This window comes from Oxyura jamaicensis, chromosome 4 (genome assembly GCF_011077185.1).
Source record: "Oxyura jamaicensis isolate SHBP4307 breed ruddy duck chromosome 4, BPBGC_Ojam_1.0, whole genome shotgun sequence".
Classification (NCBI taxonomy): Eukaryota; Metazoa; Chordata; class Aves; order Anseriformes; family Anatidae; genus Oxyura; species Oxyura jamaicensis.
This window is the reverse complement of record NC_048896.1, coordinates 53,593,735-53,612,846: the sequence shown is the minus strand read 5'-3', so window position 1 is coordinate 53,612,846 and position 19,112 is coordinate 53,593,735. Positions and strand designations below refer to the sequence as shown.

Genomic DNA, 19,112 nt, shown 5'->3' with positions numbered 1-19,112 from the left:
CTCAAATGGAGTTACAACAGGCTGGTGGCCAGTCAGTAGTGGGGTTCCACAGGGCTCCATTTTGGAGTCACTTCTTCTTTATGTTTTTATAATTGATCTGAATGCAGGACTCAAATGCATACTAGGCAACTCTATAGATGATCCTGAGTTAAGAGAAGCTGTTGACTTCCTTGAGGATGGCAAGGCCTTGTAGAGAGATCTTGACAGACAAGAGGGCTGGGCAATCAACAATTGCATGAAATGGATCAAGAGCTAAGTGCTGGCTGCTGCACCTGGCTGCGATGGTGCAGTCCTGGACATACATATAAACTGGGGGATGAGAGGCTGGAGAGCAGCCCTGCAGAAAGGGATCCAAGGTTTTGGGCAACGACAAGTTGAATGTGAGTCAACAGTGTGCCCTGGCAGCCAAAAGGGCCAGCATTACCCTGGTGTCCATCGAGCACGACATGGCTAGCTGGTCAAGGGGAGGGATTGTCCTGGGTGCGGCCTTACCTTGAGCACTGTGTGGGGGCCACAATATAAGAAGGACACAACACTATTAGAGAATGTCCAAAGGAGGTGTAGGAAGATGGCAAAGGGTTTAGAGGAGACGAGCAGCTGAGGACCCTGGGTTTGTTCAGCCCAGAGCAGAGCAGACTGAGAGGAGGCCTCATGGCGGCCTGCAGCTCCCTCATGAGGGGAGCGGAGGGGCAGGCGCTGAGCTCTGATCTCTGGGGACAGCGACAGGACCTGAGGGGACGGCGTGGAGCTGGGACAGGGGAGGGTCAGGCTGGGTGTTAGGGAAAGGTTCTGCACCCAGAGGGTGGTTGGGCACTGGGACAGGCTCCCCAGGGCAATGGTCATGGCACTGTGCCTGACAGAGTTCAAGAAGCCTTTAGACAATGCTTTCAGACACAGGGTTTTGTTTTTGGGTGGTCTTGTGTGGAGTCAGGAGTTTAAACGTAAAGGTCTGTGAAAAACTGGAAAAAATTACCAAGGGAAGCAACAGAGACTTGCACACTGGAGATCTTAAAAAGAGATGAGATACCCATTGGGAAGGACAGAATCCTACCAACTGGCACAGGAAGGAAAGTGACCAATTTATGAGGTTGTCCCAGTCCCACCACCCTGACCAGCAGTAGTGAAACCACAGTCATCAGGCCCACGCTTGCCATCTCTGATGAGAAGGGAATAATACCTTCGTATCAGATTTGCCTATTTTACATTATTGACTCATTTAATGTTATGCAACCACAGTTCGCTCTTCTCAGCGGTTCTCAAAACAGCTGCTTTTTGTTATTCCATACTAGCATGCCTGAAATCTCAGTGTAACCCTCTGCACTTCACTGAAAATGCCACTGTGTTGATTTCAGATACTAGCACCAAAAGTACTTTCGAATTCTGATTCTGTTCACAGAGGCGAACTTCCAAATCTGTAGTTACATATTTACTCTGTATTTTGTTATCCAAATAATTAGTGAAATCGTAGACCCAGAACTGACCCTCAGCAGGACCCTACTTCAGACACTCTTCCAGCATAATAGTAAACCTTTCACAGGTACTTTCAGAGAATGTTATTTCAAATAATTATGCACCCACTTAATGAGAATTCTTCACAAAATTTGATGATAAATCTACATTCCCTCCTTATTATAGTTATGGCTGGAGAAATCGAGTGGTGAAATACAAAAACCTACAGGGAGGTGGCACTTCATAACAGCGCTTGCACACATCTTGTGGAACAGACAAGTTCCTCTCATTGGCTCACTGCGTGCAGGATTCAGGACTGTGGATCCACAGCCACAGAGATCTGCTCGCAGGGATGGTCTTTGGAGCACTGATAAAAGAAGCAGCCTTGCAAAGACAGCACAGAAGCTATCATAGCTGCCTCTCAGAAAAATTAAAGTGAAAGTTCAGATAAAATCTTGCATATTTTGAGGTCTGACCCAATGATGAAGCTCAGGTTATGTACCTGTCTGATGAGACAGTGATGTTGTCCCAAGCAATCAAGAAGAGAAGGCACTGGGGAAGGCTTAGGAAGAGAAGACAGGAGGGATTAATCCGTTTTTAAGCTACGCTGAGCTTCGGGCTATGCATTTATGAAGAGATAACGGACAAAAGTGACAAAAGAAAGCTGAGTTCCAAAGTGCATTTTACAGGAATATTTAGGTTGTCAGGGAAAATGTCTAACACATTTGCTTGTTTCTCAGCAATCCTCAAAGTGATAATTAATTGAAAAATAACAGTTTCATAGGGGTACTCCTCCCCGTGTGGGAACAACTTTTACCAAATGCCAATTAGTGGTTTCCTGTTAAAATCAAATCAAGCTGTTTTTGATAAAGATTTTTAATGAGAAATGTCTAAAGTATGAAAATTTCCCCCACATATATTTCATATAAAATCCCCAACTGACATAATACAGCCTCGCAACTAACATTTTTGGTACATAAAACTCCCTTTTGTGCTTCTTCATTAATTTCAAAAGAAATGTATTTACTAAATATTTAAATCATCCAATAAACAAAGCCTTAAAAAAAGCTTACAAAATAAAATTATAATTTTGATGAAAGCCAATCTTAATCAGTCCTTTTCAGATGCTCCCATAACTCATATTTTACTGATTATTTATTCATTCATCAAACGGATGGCAAATTCTATGATTTTTGAGCTGTTGTCTACTAAATGCATCGCTAGTTTCAACTATTCATCAAATAGATTTGAAGACTAGCAGTAAAATACCAACAAATAATGCAAAGTATAGGTCACTTACAATTCTAGCACTTTTCACCTACAACTCCAAAACATCTGCAGCAACAATATGATAGCAGCTTGAGCTGCTGGCATTGGTAATAATTTGGTTAAAAACAAAGTTAGGGAAACTTTGGAGAACAGATTTTGAAATCTTCCAATGTACCAGACTGAATGCTCTTGGCTATGATCACTGGTTTCTGCCTTGTGCCAAGTGACAACCTCCCTCCCAAGATACCCACTCTCATCCAACCTTCTGCAGGCGTTCCTCATCCAAGTCTTCTCTCCTGATTTTATTTGGGTTGATACCCAATACCAAGCCCGTTCTGCGATTTCTGTGCCCTTCATTCTGATGATAACACTAAGCCATCTCGATTGGTCCTGATACAGTCCTACAGACATTTACTGTGTGTCAAATACCCTCTCTGTATCTGCATCGGAGACACAGCTACACAACAACATGTTCAGAGTTTTTCAAAATCATCAATAAGCAAACACTTTCACAGCACCTCTCATTCTGAATCTCGAGTGCTCATGTTTCCACTTCATGCTAAAGAGTGCGCCATGCTTTAAATACTTCATTTTTGTTCCTTCACTACTACTACTAGAGCTAAACTTCGTAAGTGCTGCACTTCCCTTTGCAGTCTTTCTTGTAACTTTATTATGCACATCACCACTGGTATTTTTCCCAAGCAGCAAAACTTTTTGAGACATGTCTTCTCACCTGTGTGATTTCCATATCCTCTGTTTTCATCAAGTCTCAAGTGATTTCTCTCAAATGACCTTATTTCTTATAGATTCTACTGCTGGTGGTCTGTCCTTCATCTTCCAGAAATCCTCTGCCCTGCTTAACAGAACAGCAATCCTATCTGTGAAATATAAGCTGGATGTTTATCTTCTGCAGTCCTATCAACCACATTTTTCATCAGTTCATGGTTAGTCATAAAAAAAAAAAAAAAAAGAATATAGCCATGTTAATCACCTGCTTTACTAAATCACCCTGAACATTTCTAAAATGTTCTGTATGTACTACCTTATGATATTAGCAACCATTCCAGGGAAAATGCAACTCTGCAAAATTACCCATAGTATGATTTGAATCATACGACCTGAGTATCTCTTCACAACTGACAGTGTGGCACATTTCTAAATTCTCCCAACGCTGAAGTAGTTGTGTACGAAATGCCAATAATGACTAAAACTGACACATGCCTCTCTGAGGAGATATGTAAATGACATGCCTGAATGTGCTTGGGCCACCTGCAGACCCAGAAGTTACACACAAGTTTCCTCAGCTTGCTTTCTTTCCAGTATGACAACCGCATGGCTTTGAGGCATGAGAATCATCCCACATTGGTATTGTCTCTGCTCCTTACTGACCAATCTCCTCACTGGGGATGGACTAGTCTTGTAAACTCCTGTTTCACCGTGTCTTCCTTCTCTTGCTCCTTCTGCAGGGATGTTATGCAGGGAAGATTTCCATTACTCAAACATTACAGCACTGGAGGAAGGGGGAGAAGAGCAACCCAAGTTTACACCCAGAGCACATAAATCACCCACGTCAATTTGCAGGAAGCTGTGTGGTACTGGGTGGCTCACAAACATACTGACTGGTGGCTTCGCTTTGTTTTCCTATTTGTTAAACGCCACCTTCTTGCCTCTTGTGTACTTCTAAGATTTAAATTTGCTCTAAATTTCCTCCAAAACCGACTGTGGATTGTTCTTTCTACGAACATCTAACTCCAAAGTCTGCTTTTTGAGCCAGGTATCCTTGCTACTTCTCACACTTTGTTTAGCAAAACATAGAGACTAAAAATGGAAAGCCCTGCACTTGGGAATTGGTGGAAAAAAAGAAGGAAACAGGATTCAAAACAAAATACAAGTTACTAAGGTAATTCTGAAGCAAACTACATATGTGAGAACAAGGAGAAAGAACAACAAATTCACGTGCTAAGGCACAATCTGTGATTGAATAATTTTCCCTGTGACATTAGTGGAGTAAACCACAGCTCTGGAGTCAAGTTGAAACCTGTGAAGTGCCAAAGTAGCAGACAATCAAAAAAGCAACACAACGTCAGAAGAAAGAGCATGCGATTTGCAGAGTTTTAGCATCACTGCTTCTTCAAAATATGCTGTCGTGCAGGACAGAGATATAGAATCTCAAATGTCTTTTTGTCACATGGAAGTAACATTTTCATATTTCTTTGATTTGCACACAAATTAGCTAACTTAGGTCTGCTTACCTAACACGATTACATAGTCTGGACGAGATGTAGGACAGCTGTACGATCCATCCTCTTTCTCAGACCAGGACCAGCTGCAGCCTCATCATTTCTGACAAATGTTTGTCTTAACTGATCTTTAAGATGCCCAGTGACAGACCTCACATCTTTCTCAGACTAACTATTCTAGTTTTCCATTTCCTCACTTCAATCTTCCTTGCTGCTCATTACTTCTTGCCCTGCCTTTCACAGACACAGAAAGCAGATCATCTCCTCCTCCTCTTCAGCAACACTTCATGTTTTTGAAGACACCTGTATCTTCCCTCTTTTCAACCTTCCCTTCAGTCTTTTTTTGGACTAAACAATGCCAACTAACTCAATCTGTCTCCACCAGTCAAGGTTTTAAGACTGCTGATCACTCTCATTGCTTTATGTTAGGCTCTTCCAAATTGGCGCACAGTGTGCCTATAGGCAACTATTGAGGGTTTTAACAAAAACTGCTGCTCGGCACAGTGAGCCTACTATGCCCAAGGTAGTGTCAGAAACGGCAAGTCAGACCTTCACATCTTTTTACTCAGGTGGAAACTCTCTGAAGCAATGGCTCAGTTGAAGCTAAAAGGACAAGTTCCTCTTGCTTCTACAGTTTTCTGCAGTGAAGGAGAAGCGAGAAATGGAAACACACCATCACAGACCGCAGGGTGAGGTTTCAGAAGGGCTCTGGCAATAACCAGCAGCTCTGGAAAGAGGAACGGGAGACACAGGCATACTTTCATAGCAGGGACTACTGTTTTACTGTGGGGAAGAGTGAAAAGGAAATGGACTCACAACACTGCGGAAGGAAATGCAATAATTTGGTGATTCAGGAAAAAACAAAACATTGAGAGCTGTGCAAAGAGAATTTTGGAAACAGCAAAGGGGATTCTGGTCTGCTCCAGCATAGTGAGACAAAAAAATAAACAGAGGTGTAATGAGCTTGCTTGCTTGCTTTTATGCATCTTTGTGAGTGACAAAGATAAACAACAATTCATTTCAGGATCTGTAGGAGAACAGGTTGTCAAATTTAAATTCCCCACAAGGCAGAGAAGCGCTATATCAGGACACAGGTAAAAAGGGGAGTCTACTTTGGTCCCAGGGAGTCAAGAAGACACAGCTGTCCTCTTATCCTGAGAGCATCCTGGAGGTGAAGCCCTAAAAATAAAAGTTTAAGAGCTCATGGGCACTGCAGCCTGAATTCACAGAAGACAGCCAGCCAACACCTGGCAGACAGCACCCCAACAGGATCCATTGCTTTGCTTCAGCTGCATCGCGTAACAACGGCACAAAGGTTGGAGATTTTTTTCACCTTTCCTGGGAGGACCTAAACCTTCTTTCTGTGAAGGCTCCAATTGCCTCTCCTAGCCTTTTGGTTCTAACCAAAGCAAAATCCCAAGTGTACAACATGGCCAGCTCAGGACAGAGCATCCTTTGAGCCCGTGCAGCGAGAGGTGTATACCACTGAAATCAGACAAAACCTCTGAGAGCCTGCATGCACAGTGCCGCCACGTGACGCCAGGCAGGCTGGGGCACGTACTCCCAGCAGGAGACTTGAAAAGTTGCAACTCCTTTGCAAAGCTGGCAGCCGAGGTTGTTATGCCATGAATGGTACGATGGAGCATCCAGCAGATGAAACAGGGAAGTCTGGAGTTCAGCAGGCCTTTGCCAAAAGCCTGAAAGGCTGTTCCTGGAGGAAAGACAAACGGAGCTGGCAGCTGGACGCGAGTCAGAAGGCAGAGCTGAAACTAGCAAAACTTGAAAAAACAAAGAGGGACTGAGAACAGGAACCTGATTATGAGTTTGATTAAGGATTGCTGCATGTGACTTGTGTGCTTTTGGACTGCTGCAGTGTGCCTTCTTGAGCTGACATCATGTATGAAACAAAATCATCTGCAAAATGCAAAGTGCAAGAACAGACTTTCAATACTGTTTTTTAATCAATGCCTGAGAGATTACCAGCCCTCTTCAAAATTCTGCATTTTTTCATCATTCCCAAAGAGTTTCTTAATGGTTGGTTCACGTGACTGTTCAAATAGTTACCTAAACTATTCTTGAGGATGGTTCAGATGAAACCTTAGTGGGGTCGCATCAGGAGCAGGACAAGGGCAGTATCTTGTAACATGGATAAAAACAGACACAGAAGTAGGAAAAATTAATTGCTGAACTTAGTTTCTTATAAGATCCCAAAGAGGAAGATTGCTTTTTTAAATTTTTTTTAATTATTTTTTTTTTATTTTTTTTTTTTAGTATATTCACCAAATGCATGGTGGGGAGTTGGTGCAGCAACAACACTGCCTTAAATGCAGCTGGCTCTCACTCAGAAAGAGCTCTTCTGAAGAGTCACCAACATGGACTCTGTGCAGCAACATGGATATTTCCCTTTGAACCATCTTAGAGCACAGGCAAAATTTATAAGACCTAACAAAATCACAGCACAAGGCAGCATGGTTGCAGGCTACAACCTCTTATGGTTCTATTACTGACTGGGGCTCAATACACCGTACACTACAAATAAAAGCAGGGAAATCAGTGGCACTTTCTCTGCTAGGATAAACCACAGATTTTACCACAATCTCATAATCTGAGGATTTCTATCTAACACAAATGTTTTCTTAGACTGTAGCATCTAGAAAAGTAAGAATGCTCTTTGAAACAATAGTAGCGACAGCCAAAACAACGGTAGGTACCAGAACTAGGTTGGTCCAGCTAAAATCCAAGAAAAATTGACAACATGAGGTTTGGCTTTACAAAAACCACGAACAACTTATTGCTGTATATTGGTAAAAGTCTCTCAGAAGAACTAACACGAACCCAGCTGAATTTTCAAGTAAAAAAAAACAAACAACACACACACACACAAAAAAACTTGATTCCCCCAAGAGGAAAATGCTCCATAATAAAAGCAAATAAAAATGCAGTTGAAGTTAATTGGCATTTCAAAACGCTTTGCAGTTAAATTTTAAATGAAAAATAAAAATTAACCATACACGTACTCAAAATTGCTTTATGGTTTCTTACACAGACATTTTTTTTCCTTTCAGATTTAGGAAACCTTGGTTAGTAGTAAGTTGGTAGACCAAGAGGTGCTGTATTTAAGTTCTTAGTTTTCATTTTTCTTATACTTGTATTTTTTCCCCTTCCTTTTCTCCCAACTGCTTTCTTTTTCTCAAAAAGATATTAAAAAAAATATAAACACATAAGCTGCAGTAACTGAAAATAATATCATAGTTTCAAATCTCTACTAGTATAAGTTATTAAACAGAAAATGGAAAAAGGTGAAATACTGTATCTTATTACTGATTCTCTCATTTAATCTATTTTTCATATTATTGAAATATTTTAATGTATAAAAAATAAGGAGATGTGCAAGCAAAGACTACAAATCACACACAGCATCTTGTGCATGAAGTGTCTTACATATGTAAATGTATGCAAAACCAAGATTCAGATTTCACAGGCAGTCTCTGCAGACAGAGCAATGAACTATGTAATTTGCAAGGTGAAATCTACTTTATTTCCCTTCAATATCTGAAGGGTACTTCAGCAAGCTCTCTGCTTACTGTTGTGGGAGAGCAGAGCTGCTTAGTCTCAGAACTGCTTTACATGGGAGCTGAGGCAGGAAGGGATCATGGTCCTACACCAAAAAGGTGTTGACCTTTTTGTCCTGTAAGCATATAAAACACATTGCATAGCAGAAGAGGGACCGTCAGCACTCACGCAGCAGCACCAGGAGTGCTGCTTTGTCACTAGGTCACGCCAGAGGGGCAAGGACGAACCTGCCAATAAAAGGGGTCAGTGGTGGGATGGGGTCCTCTCAAGCCACACCACACAAAACATTTCCCTTCTCCAGCTTTTCAGCACAGAGTGTGGTGTGCAGCAAGAGTGAAACTGGGAGGCTGCTGTAAGCCACCGATTGCCTTGCAGGGTGCAGCTGGTGGCGTGCAAGAAGCCACGCTGAGCACCTGTGTGGGGCTACAGGGTTTGAGCACGACCCCTCCAGGCTGCTGTGGGGATGGGTGTGAGTAAGGAACGGCAGCGCGAGGTGGGAGTCGAATGAAAATGTCTCGTGCGGAAGTGAGAGACTCGACAAATCTGATCACAGCGTATGCTGGAAGAAACTTCACAACTCATGAAGTCATTCTGGTCCATAATTAACTGAAAATTAATTACAGAATCTTGAAAAGAGCATAAACCAAAAATGGGCCAGCATACCTTCATAGTGCAGTTGCTCACTCTGAATCTCTTCCAATAATTAAGTCTAGCATATGGCACTGGAGTTTAAAAAAAACAACAACCACACAACAAACAAACTATGATTCCCAAAAAAGTTTGAGAGTCCTGCCTGCTGAAGGGATATGTCTGTCTGCAGTGCACAGGCACACTTTCTAGAAATGAGTAGGATGAATTAATTTGGTATTTGGCAACTTCAGCTTTGCAGAAATTACAGGTTGCAGATGCTTCTTATGAAATCAAAACAAAAATCGAGAAAAGAACGTAATTAGGTAAATTATTTGCTGACTTGATGAATAATTCTCTAAAGACTATTAGAGGATAAGAGCATGGAGAACTCCACAATTTTTCAACAAACAAAAGGAGAAGGTAAACAATAAAACTGCTACATTAATTTGGTTGAGCATTCATAACAAGGTGTAGTTTGTAGCACTGAATTACACGTATTTTTGTAAAAGGTGCTTAAAGCATGGCATGCTGCCACACATCAAAATATTATTTTTTTGTATAGAAAAAATAGTTAGCATGCTGCGAAGTAGAAGATATCTGATCAAAACAAACCTGCAACACTTTGGCACAGTAAACGAAAGAAAGTTAAAAAAATTGAGAAAGAATATAACTGAAAAAACAAAAAACAAAGATCAGTAGATTAATCAGAGATTGAGCAAAAATGTGTTGCAGGAAACACGGAAAAATCTTTCTGATTTCCATTTTTCCACTACAGAGATGAGTAGCTTTGGTTACAGTAGGAAGACAATCAGAAATTTTCACATTACAAGATGTTTTCTCTTTGCTTTCTAAAACACCCTATTGTGGTAACTGGGAGCTGGGTGGCAGCCTGGGGTGCAGCCTCCCTGTAGAGAGAGAGGGATGCAAAAGAGAGTCAAATTTTTTTCCAGCCCATGGAAGACAGGAACTTGTCCTGTACAGCAACAGTTCTTCTGTATCAATTGCTTTATTCCCCCATCAAAGTGAGGGCATAAATCACAGTAATCATCCAAAAGTAGAAATGTCCATGGCTTCAGCAGCTTGCCCACTCCTCAGCCCTGAGCTACGCTTATGACCCTTTTGCATATCACCTTGCTATTTTTCCCATTAATCAGACACATAGGCATCTCCAGTGCCATTTGTTTTTTGTGTTTACCTTTGCTTCCATTTGGAGGGTGAGAGCTTAAATTAGATCTACTGCACAAAGAGCACAGCACTGTGCAGTGTGACTCAGCTAGAGAGAGTACTATGCTGCAAATAGGATTTAAACTAAATCGCATTTATAAATTCATTTTCCTCCAGCTCTTTACTGCTCACAATGCCTAACAAAATACTTGCATGTTTTTGTTATAAGTCCAAACTAGAAACAGGTAAAAGTAATTTTTTATAGGAGTAGCGTATATCCTTGGCAAAACTAGGCTGTCCACTGATGAAACTACAAGCTATCATGTATCTTCATAACAGTATGAACACACACTGTATACTCAAGTTAATTATGAAATATTGTTTCTTAGTACCAAACCTTGGAAATTTCTGTGAAAAGAAAATTGCTGTTTTCAAATCTGCATTAATAACTATTCTTGCCACTTCAACCTCTTTTTTCATTATGATCTCCATCATATAAGAAACCCCTGCAACAGCACATGTAAGTTCCCAAAATTAAGTCTGAGATGCTGTGTTGCTCCTCCAAAGATGCCCAATGCAAAGAGTGCCACCGAGGAAGGAGGACTTAAGCTGCTAATGGCTTTAAGCCATCAACGTTTCCTACCAGACCGGGGCCAGCTCAAAGACTGAAAGGTCTGTTAGTGTGATTTGGCAGCCCTGTCTCTGGGCTGCAGTCTGGCAGTCCTCCCCCCTGCCTCCAACATGGCTTTTCTCTACTGGACCATGCACAAGGCAACATATTGCATCCCCATCCGCAGCCATGTCCCTACCATCTTCTCCACTGCAACAATGGAAGGACTGCTTTATGCCGTTTAGGTTCTCTTATGTGGCAGAAAAGGATTGAATCAGGACTGAGAATTTCATCTTAGTTTCTCTAAGTGAAGGAAATCACCAAAACAGCTAAAACCACAAAGCTCATCTGCACGTCTCTACAACTGCATTGTAGAGGTAGGCTCTGCCTCCTAGGTCATTAAATGAAGATCAGTATTTGCAAACAAATTCCAGCAGACTACCGAGATCCAAACAAAAGGGAAGATTTTTCAATGTATTCCTCATTTACAGCACTTTGGCAAATGCAAAAAGCAACCCCATCAAACTAAGCTTATGCCCAGCAATTTGGCCTGTTCTCCTTTAGGAATCAGAAACAAGGGGCCTAGGGGGCAATGCAGCATCTCAAAACTGGCAGAGAGGTGTGAAAAAGGTCCTAATGGGAGAAAAGGGTAGGGCTACTCTCCACAACGAGTGAGGAACAGCTTGCTTGAGCATTTCTGCCACAAGATAAGGCACAAAAAGAAGATGGGGAGGTAGAAAAGGCATCAGGAAGCACACATGAACCTGCATTTTGCATAGAACCTACGAAAGACAAGCAGCTAAATGTGTCTACAGAACTAAACTAAAGCAGTTCTAACAGTAGGTCCAGGTGGATAAAAAAATAATTGAGAGAGAGGAAAGAATTTCGAGGAATTATGTGACCACGTTATAACTTTCTGTAACAGTAAAAACATCCTAAGGAAATGGTTACTCTGTGCATCAGGGAAAGGACCTGTAGCAGTACCCAAACCCCCAGCCACAGACTCTATAATAAACCTGAGTGTTGGGAAAAAGTGATTTATAATACAATTTGCTCAGGGAGATGACTCGTAACAAGATGCCTACTGAAGCACAGACAGAATTGTGTAGACATTGTAATTGAAGAATTAAAACAATGGAAAAAACTATTATAAGTTTTGTTAAAATACAGTGTTCAAGATACTTTTAATTATTAAGAAAAGTTTTTGCCTTTTGTTATAGGCATATGAATGACAGAGAAACATCATGAAAGTAATTGCATATACAAACAGTTGCAAAATGAATCAATATAAATGTCAAATAAGCATCAACAAAAAAAGTTGAGAGGTTTCACTGCATGTGCATTTGTTTTTCATGGTGGTATAAAATGTTTTTTAGTATTCTAGAGAATGCTCATCACCAAAAAAAATTATGCAAGCCTTGAAGCCTTAACACTTTTAGCTATATGAGCTTCCAGTAAAATTACTGTCATCATAAAACACCCACTTTCTTTTTTCTGAGCCATAGAATACATATCTCCAAAAGCTGATTTAGAATGACAATAGAGTTTATTAGCTATTAAGCACTTCTTCAGGATAATTCCACCTTAAACTTCGGAGATTATGCAGCTGCCAGAACTATAAAAAGGCTGCACATTTCCAATATTTTTGCCTAATCAAATTAAGAGACCAAACTATTAATATTCTACTTACCTCCTAGATTCATTCCAGCTTGCAGACATTTCTGCAATCGACAGGCTGGGCAGTTCTTCCTCCGAATCTTATCAATTATGCAGTCGTTCCTTCCCGCACACAGATAATTGTGCTGTCCTGAATGAACCAAAAACCGAAATGCTTTATTAGAGTATGTATTTAAATAATTCCAATTTATTTTCCTCTCATTTTGCAGTCATTTTGGGTTTCTTATTAATGCAGAAATTCCCAATCCCATTCTTTGGTCTTCCCAGTAACCTTAGTAACTTATCACGGGCCTTACTATGAGCTTTTCTTCTGCTTAATTTGGGAAAGAGCTCTTTCTTCTAAGCAGGACTTCACTTTTTTTTCTTTTTTTTTTTTTTCTTCATACAACAACTGATTGGTTTGATCTTTTTCAAATATCCTTACATGTGCAGTACCACAAAGCAGCCCAGCAACTCAGTTATATACCCAAGGGCCAGTCTCGTGTTAAAGAAGTTCATGACCTGAGGCAGAAATGCCAGGTGAAGGTTGATGTTCTGAATATACTCCATTTTCTTTAACCAGTTCACAGAGTGCTTGATTTCTGATTTAATACCTTCTTCTACATAGCAAGTTTCTGAAGGGTTTACCAAAGCAGGTTTAAATCACAACATATCATTTCTGTTCTGTAAAGCCCCACAGAAACACTCATGAAGAGACAGCAGGTATTTAATACACAACATTTAGCAGAAGGGAAATACATGGCAAGATGGAAAATAGGCTGGCATTTAACAACTTGAAGACTCAAAAGGAGTTTTGCTTTGTGGGAGGAATGTAGGTAGAGCAAACGGATGCGGCGTGCCAGGCAAGGGCAGCACCACATACATGGACTTTTCAAAATAAGGTGCTTGAATTGGATGTGGAAGAAAGGAAGCCACAAGGGGTTAGTGCAGCATGACAGGAAAAGAAAGAGAAAGATTATCTGAGCTGCCTGAATCCAGAGGTGGCACACTGGGATGTGGGGAAGCCACAAGAAGCAATTGCAGCAAATGTGACAAAAAGGATACAAAGAGTTTCCAGAAGGATGAAAGGAAAGGACACAGCTCACAAAAGTACAATGCTGCAGGATTTGCTAGCACCCAAAATTTGAGAAAACAGTCCAGTGTAAAATACAACAATGTGCTGCAGGTGTACACAGCTGGCACTGTAAGAGCTACCAAGCCCTGGGGAGAGGCATTTTAGAAAGAAGGTAAGAAACTCATTAGTCTGTAAACTAAACACAAGTTTGTAACAAAGATACACAAGACAGAGGGAAAAAAATAGGACTGCAACTGCAGTTATACCAATGAGGAATAAAATTGAGAGATTCATAAGCAATGAAGATGAAATGTACAGGGAAGCGGGAACAAAGACGCATGCTCGATAAGGGGACAGAGCTGCTGCAGAACAAGAGGTTTAAGGTATTTTTGCCGAGACATTTTCCACAATACACAAATGCCTCCTCAGGGAAAGTCAAAGAGAATATTCATGGGACACAGGAGACCTGGGTTCTATTTTAGGTTCTTTCAGGAATTGGCCTTAAAACTTCAGATAAGTAATTTGCTATCTCTACATCTGACTTCCGTTCACCCCTAGCCAACATTATCTATTTAGACAGTGAACTCAAATTTGGGCTATTTCTTGCATCTCTTCACTGAGCATCACACACAAAGATTGATTCAACCTTATTTGAGCAAGCAAAGTGTTACTGTAATACCACAGAGTTATTGTCACTTAGATAATAACTCTTTAGATGTCTAACCACCAAGCAGATTGACAAGTCAGTGCTTTTATTAAGGGACTTCAACTAGCACTGTGGCACCGCCGAAAAACAATAAAACGTGGGCACAATAATTCATGAAATGAAGCTCATGAAGTTATGCCAGACATGTTCAAGATGAACAATAATTTAGTGACAGCATCAATATCCATCAGCTGATCTTTAAGTAGGCCTGCTAAAATAATAAAAAGATAAAATTCTTAGCTAATCACAGACTGAAAACCTGCTTATCACATAATGTTTATAGTATGGAGTGATCTGTACAAAAACCAGATACACAAGAGAAGAATGTACTTAATTCCTATTTGCATTTTTGCTCTGTACTGAACACATCTCCTAAAGAAGCAGCAGCATGAAAGTGAAATTAAAGTGGAAAACACAAGTGTTTAAAATAATGATACACAGCATAAAGATGGTTTATATATCTTTACAAACACTGGTATCTGGATTCTTATACTGATTTTGTGGAGAAAGGGGAAAAATAGTTATTTTTTGGTGAGGAATGTAAGTACGATTGTTCAGTGTTCATACAATGTCCTTTGTACATCACAGAGTACTGCAATACCATTTTTAGGCTTTCACAGGCGGGTGCAGGCTATTAATATGACAAGTCAGCTCTAATGCTGCAAAATGAACCCCATTGCAGAACCTCCCTGAAGGCAGTTTGTTCTATGAAACTGTACACCTGTTAAGTCAACATTTTTCATTACTGCTTTCAAAAGCTAATGAGTTTAATAAAAAGAGGTTAACATTTATGTACTCCATGATAATTACTTGGGTCACATTCTTAAATATTGTAGAAACGTTTATTTGCCTCGATCACTGTCACATGGTGACTTCATAAGGAATCCTCCCACTATAGCTGAGTACTTCCATAAGTCACACTTCAAATGGTTTAGGTAGCCTGTAATTAATACTTTCTAACCCATCAACTCTAGGCTAAATAATTTCAGAAAACATAATTTAGTAAAGGCTCCTCAGTTTTTGAATCGTGTATCTCTGAATACTAACATATGGTACAAGATCTGTAAGTAGTTTTTCTAGTAAGCAAATGTCTTCTGTAGATCAGAGAGATCATTAAATTTATTTTATTTTCTTGTATTTATTAATTAAATAACCATGGCCATCTTAAAACTTACATTAATGAAAATAACTTGAAAACCCTTAAAAAAGGGAAGAGATCAGTATTTAGGCAAACCTTCTATGTATAGTACAGTATCACATACTAAAGAAAAAAAATTCAACTGAATATGATTTTTTTTTATCATCACCTATTATGAAAAAAGCTTCAGATTTCCATGCAATCAAAACATTATTTCTGAAATAAAACTGATTCTGAAAAATAAGTTAGTAAAGCAAAGACTCTCATAATGAATCAGAATCTTCCATTTCTGTAGCATGATCCTCACTCGTGCCCCTTATCTTCAAAATAAAACAAAACCAAACAAACCTACACACCTGCGACTGATGTGACTCTCTCAAGACCTTCCAGACTCTTCAGGTTCTCAATGAAGTGATGGAGATCATCCTGCAAGGAGGCTGTTGCTTTCGTGGTGGCTAGATTTTTAACCCTCTCAGGAAGCATATTGATCTTTCCATATAGCTTATGCTTAGCTTAACCCAGTTATTCTTTTTATCCAGTTTAATCACCCACAAGTGGGTTGGAAAGCGACAGAGTAGATATCAAATTCTCATCTCCCATGTGCTAATGCATTAAGATGAAAGTGATTTTTATATATACCCTCATTAAGTGCATTTATACGAGGTAATTCCTATTCCATTTAAAATACATAGATACAAAAGATGCCAGGAAAATTTCCAGTTCAAAATAAATAATGAATACATACTACACTGTTGCATATTAAGAAGAAATAAAGGTCTGTCATATTCACGGTACAGCTGAAGGAATATTTTAGTTTGCACTTTTCAAGTTACTATGTCACTATATCCCACAGGAAGACACATAATAAACCACACACAAGAATATTTAACAGATGAGAGAACTGAAAAGCATTTAAAGTCTTTGATTCCCTAATTTTATAGGACTACGAAAGAAAACAAAAAGGAAGTACTCATGAAGTTGAGTCTTGTCCTCTTACTGCATTTTCTTGAACAAGCAAAATTCAGAAGGGGAGAGGAAAAAAAGCAGTTCTTATCTGGCCTATGAATTACTGCCCAAATAAGGCTGCAGCAGAAACCTGCAGCATCGGTTGTGCCTTTATCCACTTTAAAATTCCATCATAGTGACTGAACCACGAGTCCCAAAAAGTGACTTGCTCAGATGAGCTCATATACGCGGGCAGAGCGCTACTGCACTCTTCATGATACATCAAGCCATGCAAGTCCGCAGTAGGAACGGGGTCTAAATATTTCTTGCCAGTAATATTTCTGTTACTGTCTAAGGCAAAATTAGAAAATTACAGCAGTTTGTGAAATATTCCACATGTTCTCTCTGCTGCCTTTTTTTTTTTTTCTTAAAGTTTTTCAAAGTCTAAGTCAGGAACTGCAAGTCATTACTAAGTCCTCTATATTTCTGCTCTCTTGTTAAAATAGCAACTACTATGATCAAGTGTTAAACGTCGTAAAGAAAAAAAAAGGAAAGAAAGAAAAAAGAAAGAAGAAAAAAGCGTAGTGCTGGAAGAGGATCCAAAGACTGTTTAATTCAAGCCCACTCATGGAAGCAAGATAAGACTAGCTTCATAGTTCAGGCAGATTTTTTTCACCCCTCTAAATTTGCCTACGAACCTTCTGAGGAAAGGTTTTCTGCAACTTCCCTGCAAACCATGTGACTAGGCCAGTGATTAGTGAGCCTTTAGGCTGTATTTTTTCCCTTTGCAGTTAACCTAAACAGGAATATTTTGCAACAGAAAGGGAAGTTAGCACTCCCCCCAAGACACACAGAGTAATAGACTGTCATCTCCTTTACAACAATCTCATGCTTATCAAAAAATGTATGTTCCCCATCTCTTTGCTAGACTAAACAAATCCAGTTCTCTCAATCTTTCCTCACAGGTCATGTTTCCTAAATCTGTCATCATTCCTCTTATTCTTCTCTGCTTTCTTTCATAAAACATAGCGCCCAACACTGGATGTGTTCCTCTCGCTGAGTTTCACCATCGCTAAGCACAATAACATGGTTACTTCCTGCACCTTGCACACAACACTCCTGCTAATACAATCCTGCACCACATTTGTCTTTTGGCAATTGCATTGCCTGGTTGACTCATGCTCGCTCGGGCTCCGCTCCGCCGCCCAGCTCCTTTCCTGCAGCCCTGCTGCCTTGTTCCCTGCCTTGTGCTGGAGGCATTGCCCGCCTTCACCCGGGAGCTGATGCTCTCTCTTTCCTTGGCTGGGGCTACTGCAGCATCCCCTGGGAAAGACAAGGGGAAAGTCTGAAAGCTGGCCTCTGAAATGGCAGCGAATTTTGGGACCCAAAACAAAGGCGCGATTGAGGAAGCCTCGCAAAAGTAGGGGAAAGTGTGAAAACAGGAGCGGCAGCTAAGGAGCAAATAAAGCAGAACAGGCTTTAAAAAAACTCAACTTCTAAAATAACATCTCACTGAAGTATATAAAAACGCATGTGAAATTCACAAATTTTCCTTCTCCCTCCACAAAGAGAATTAATACATTAACTCTGAAAACTAAGGCAAAGTTGCCTTCCTGCAGCAGAGGCCAGCTTGGGGTTGAAGGAGCCAGAATTCCCCTCCAGCCCCACGGCCTGGAGCTGCCCATCAGGGCTATGATCCCTTTGGAGCCTCTGGGCTAGCACCAGGGCTGGGTTGTCCCCATAGTCCCTTGCCCACAAGGACACAATAAAAGTCTTTTGGGTTTAAATGCTGATCAGCACTGGCTCGAGCAGGTGCACAGAGATGTTAAATGTTACTACCTGGCCTCCTCGGCACAGGGAAGCTCATCTGAAGACCCTCCTGCTGCTTGTCTGCATTTGCTAGCGTAACCACCCACTTTACCCATTATCCTAGTGAATGACAGGGGAGAAAAAAATCTGGGTTCAATGTCTATACTTCTACATTATGAGCCCCTCAATTCCATAAGCATTTTTTACTGCTCTTCTCCATCCCTCCCCTTTACCCACCAGCCCCTCGATGGCCCCTGCAGCCACTTTTCTCTGCTGAAGGAAGCACAAAAAACCTGTGGCAGATGATCAGTAGGAGGAAAGGATGCCTCTCACCTTGACAGTATCTGGTCAGCAAACAGAACTTCGTGTTGGGAATTCCTGCTTGCTGGCATAGCCCTAATGAAGGGGGTTGCCTCCTGCAACACATATCCTGCACATCCCAGCCTCTTGTCCATGCTCTCAGGCTACGTGATGTGCTCCTCTCAGCCAGCTCCGAGACCTTCGCATATTTTGTGAAACCGTTGTTACTACTGTAATCCACACAAGCTCTTGTAATTAATAAAAATAAACTGTTTCTTTTTATAGATCAAATATAAATAAAATTCCTGCTAAAGCTTGTCACAATAATTTCCCATATGAAAAAAAGGATTTTCTCTTTCAAAGGAATTATATCACACTTTGAAGAAACAAACTGCATATACCTGAGGTTTTTATTTCACAATCTGCCGTAGGTACTCTCAAATAAATCAGCATGATAAGTACAGTAAGATGAATCTCTTTCAAAATTTCAGTTTTCCCACTGCCTCTATTCCTTACAATTAAAAAAAAAAAAAAAGTAAAGTAAAAAG

At 40.5% G+C, this 19,112-nt stretch overlaps 1 protein-coding gene across 1 annotated transcript in view; it reads right to left on the bottom strand.

Annotated features, from left to right (window-relative positions):
* The window catches only part of NR3C2 (nuclear receptor subfamily 3 group C member 2), a 202,192-nt gene that overhangs the window by 46,442 nt on the left and 136,638 nt on the right, over positions 1-19,112 (bottom strand). The window contains exon 3 of the mRNA XM_035323874.1: positions 12,626-12,742. Within this exon, the coding sequence (XP_035179765.1) occupies positions 12,626-12,742 (117 nt within the window). The remainder of the gene's footprint in view (positions 1-12,625; positions 12,743-19,112) is intronic.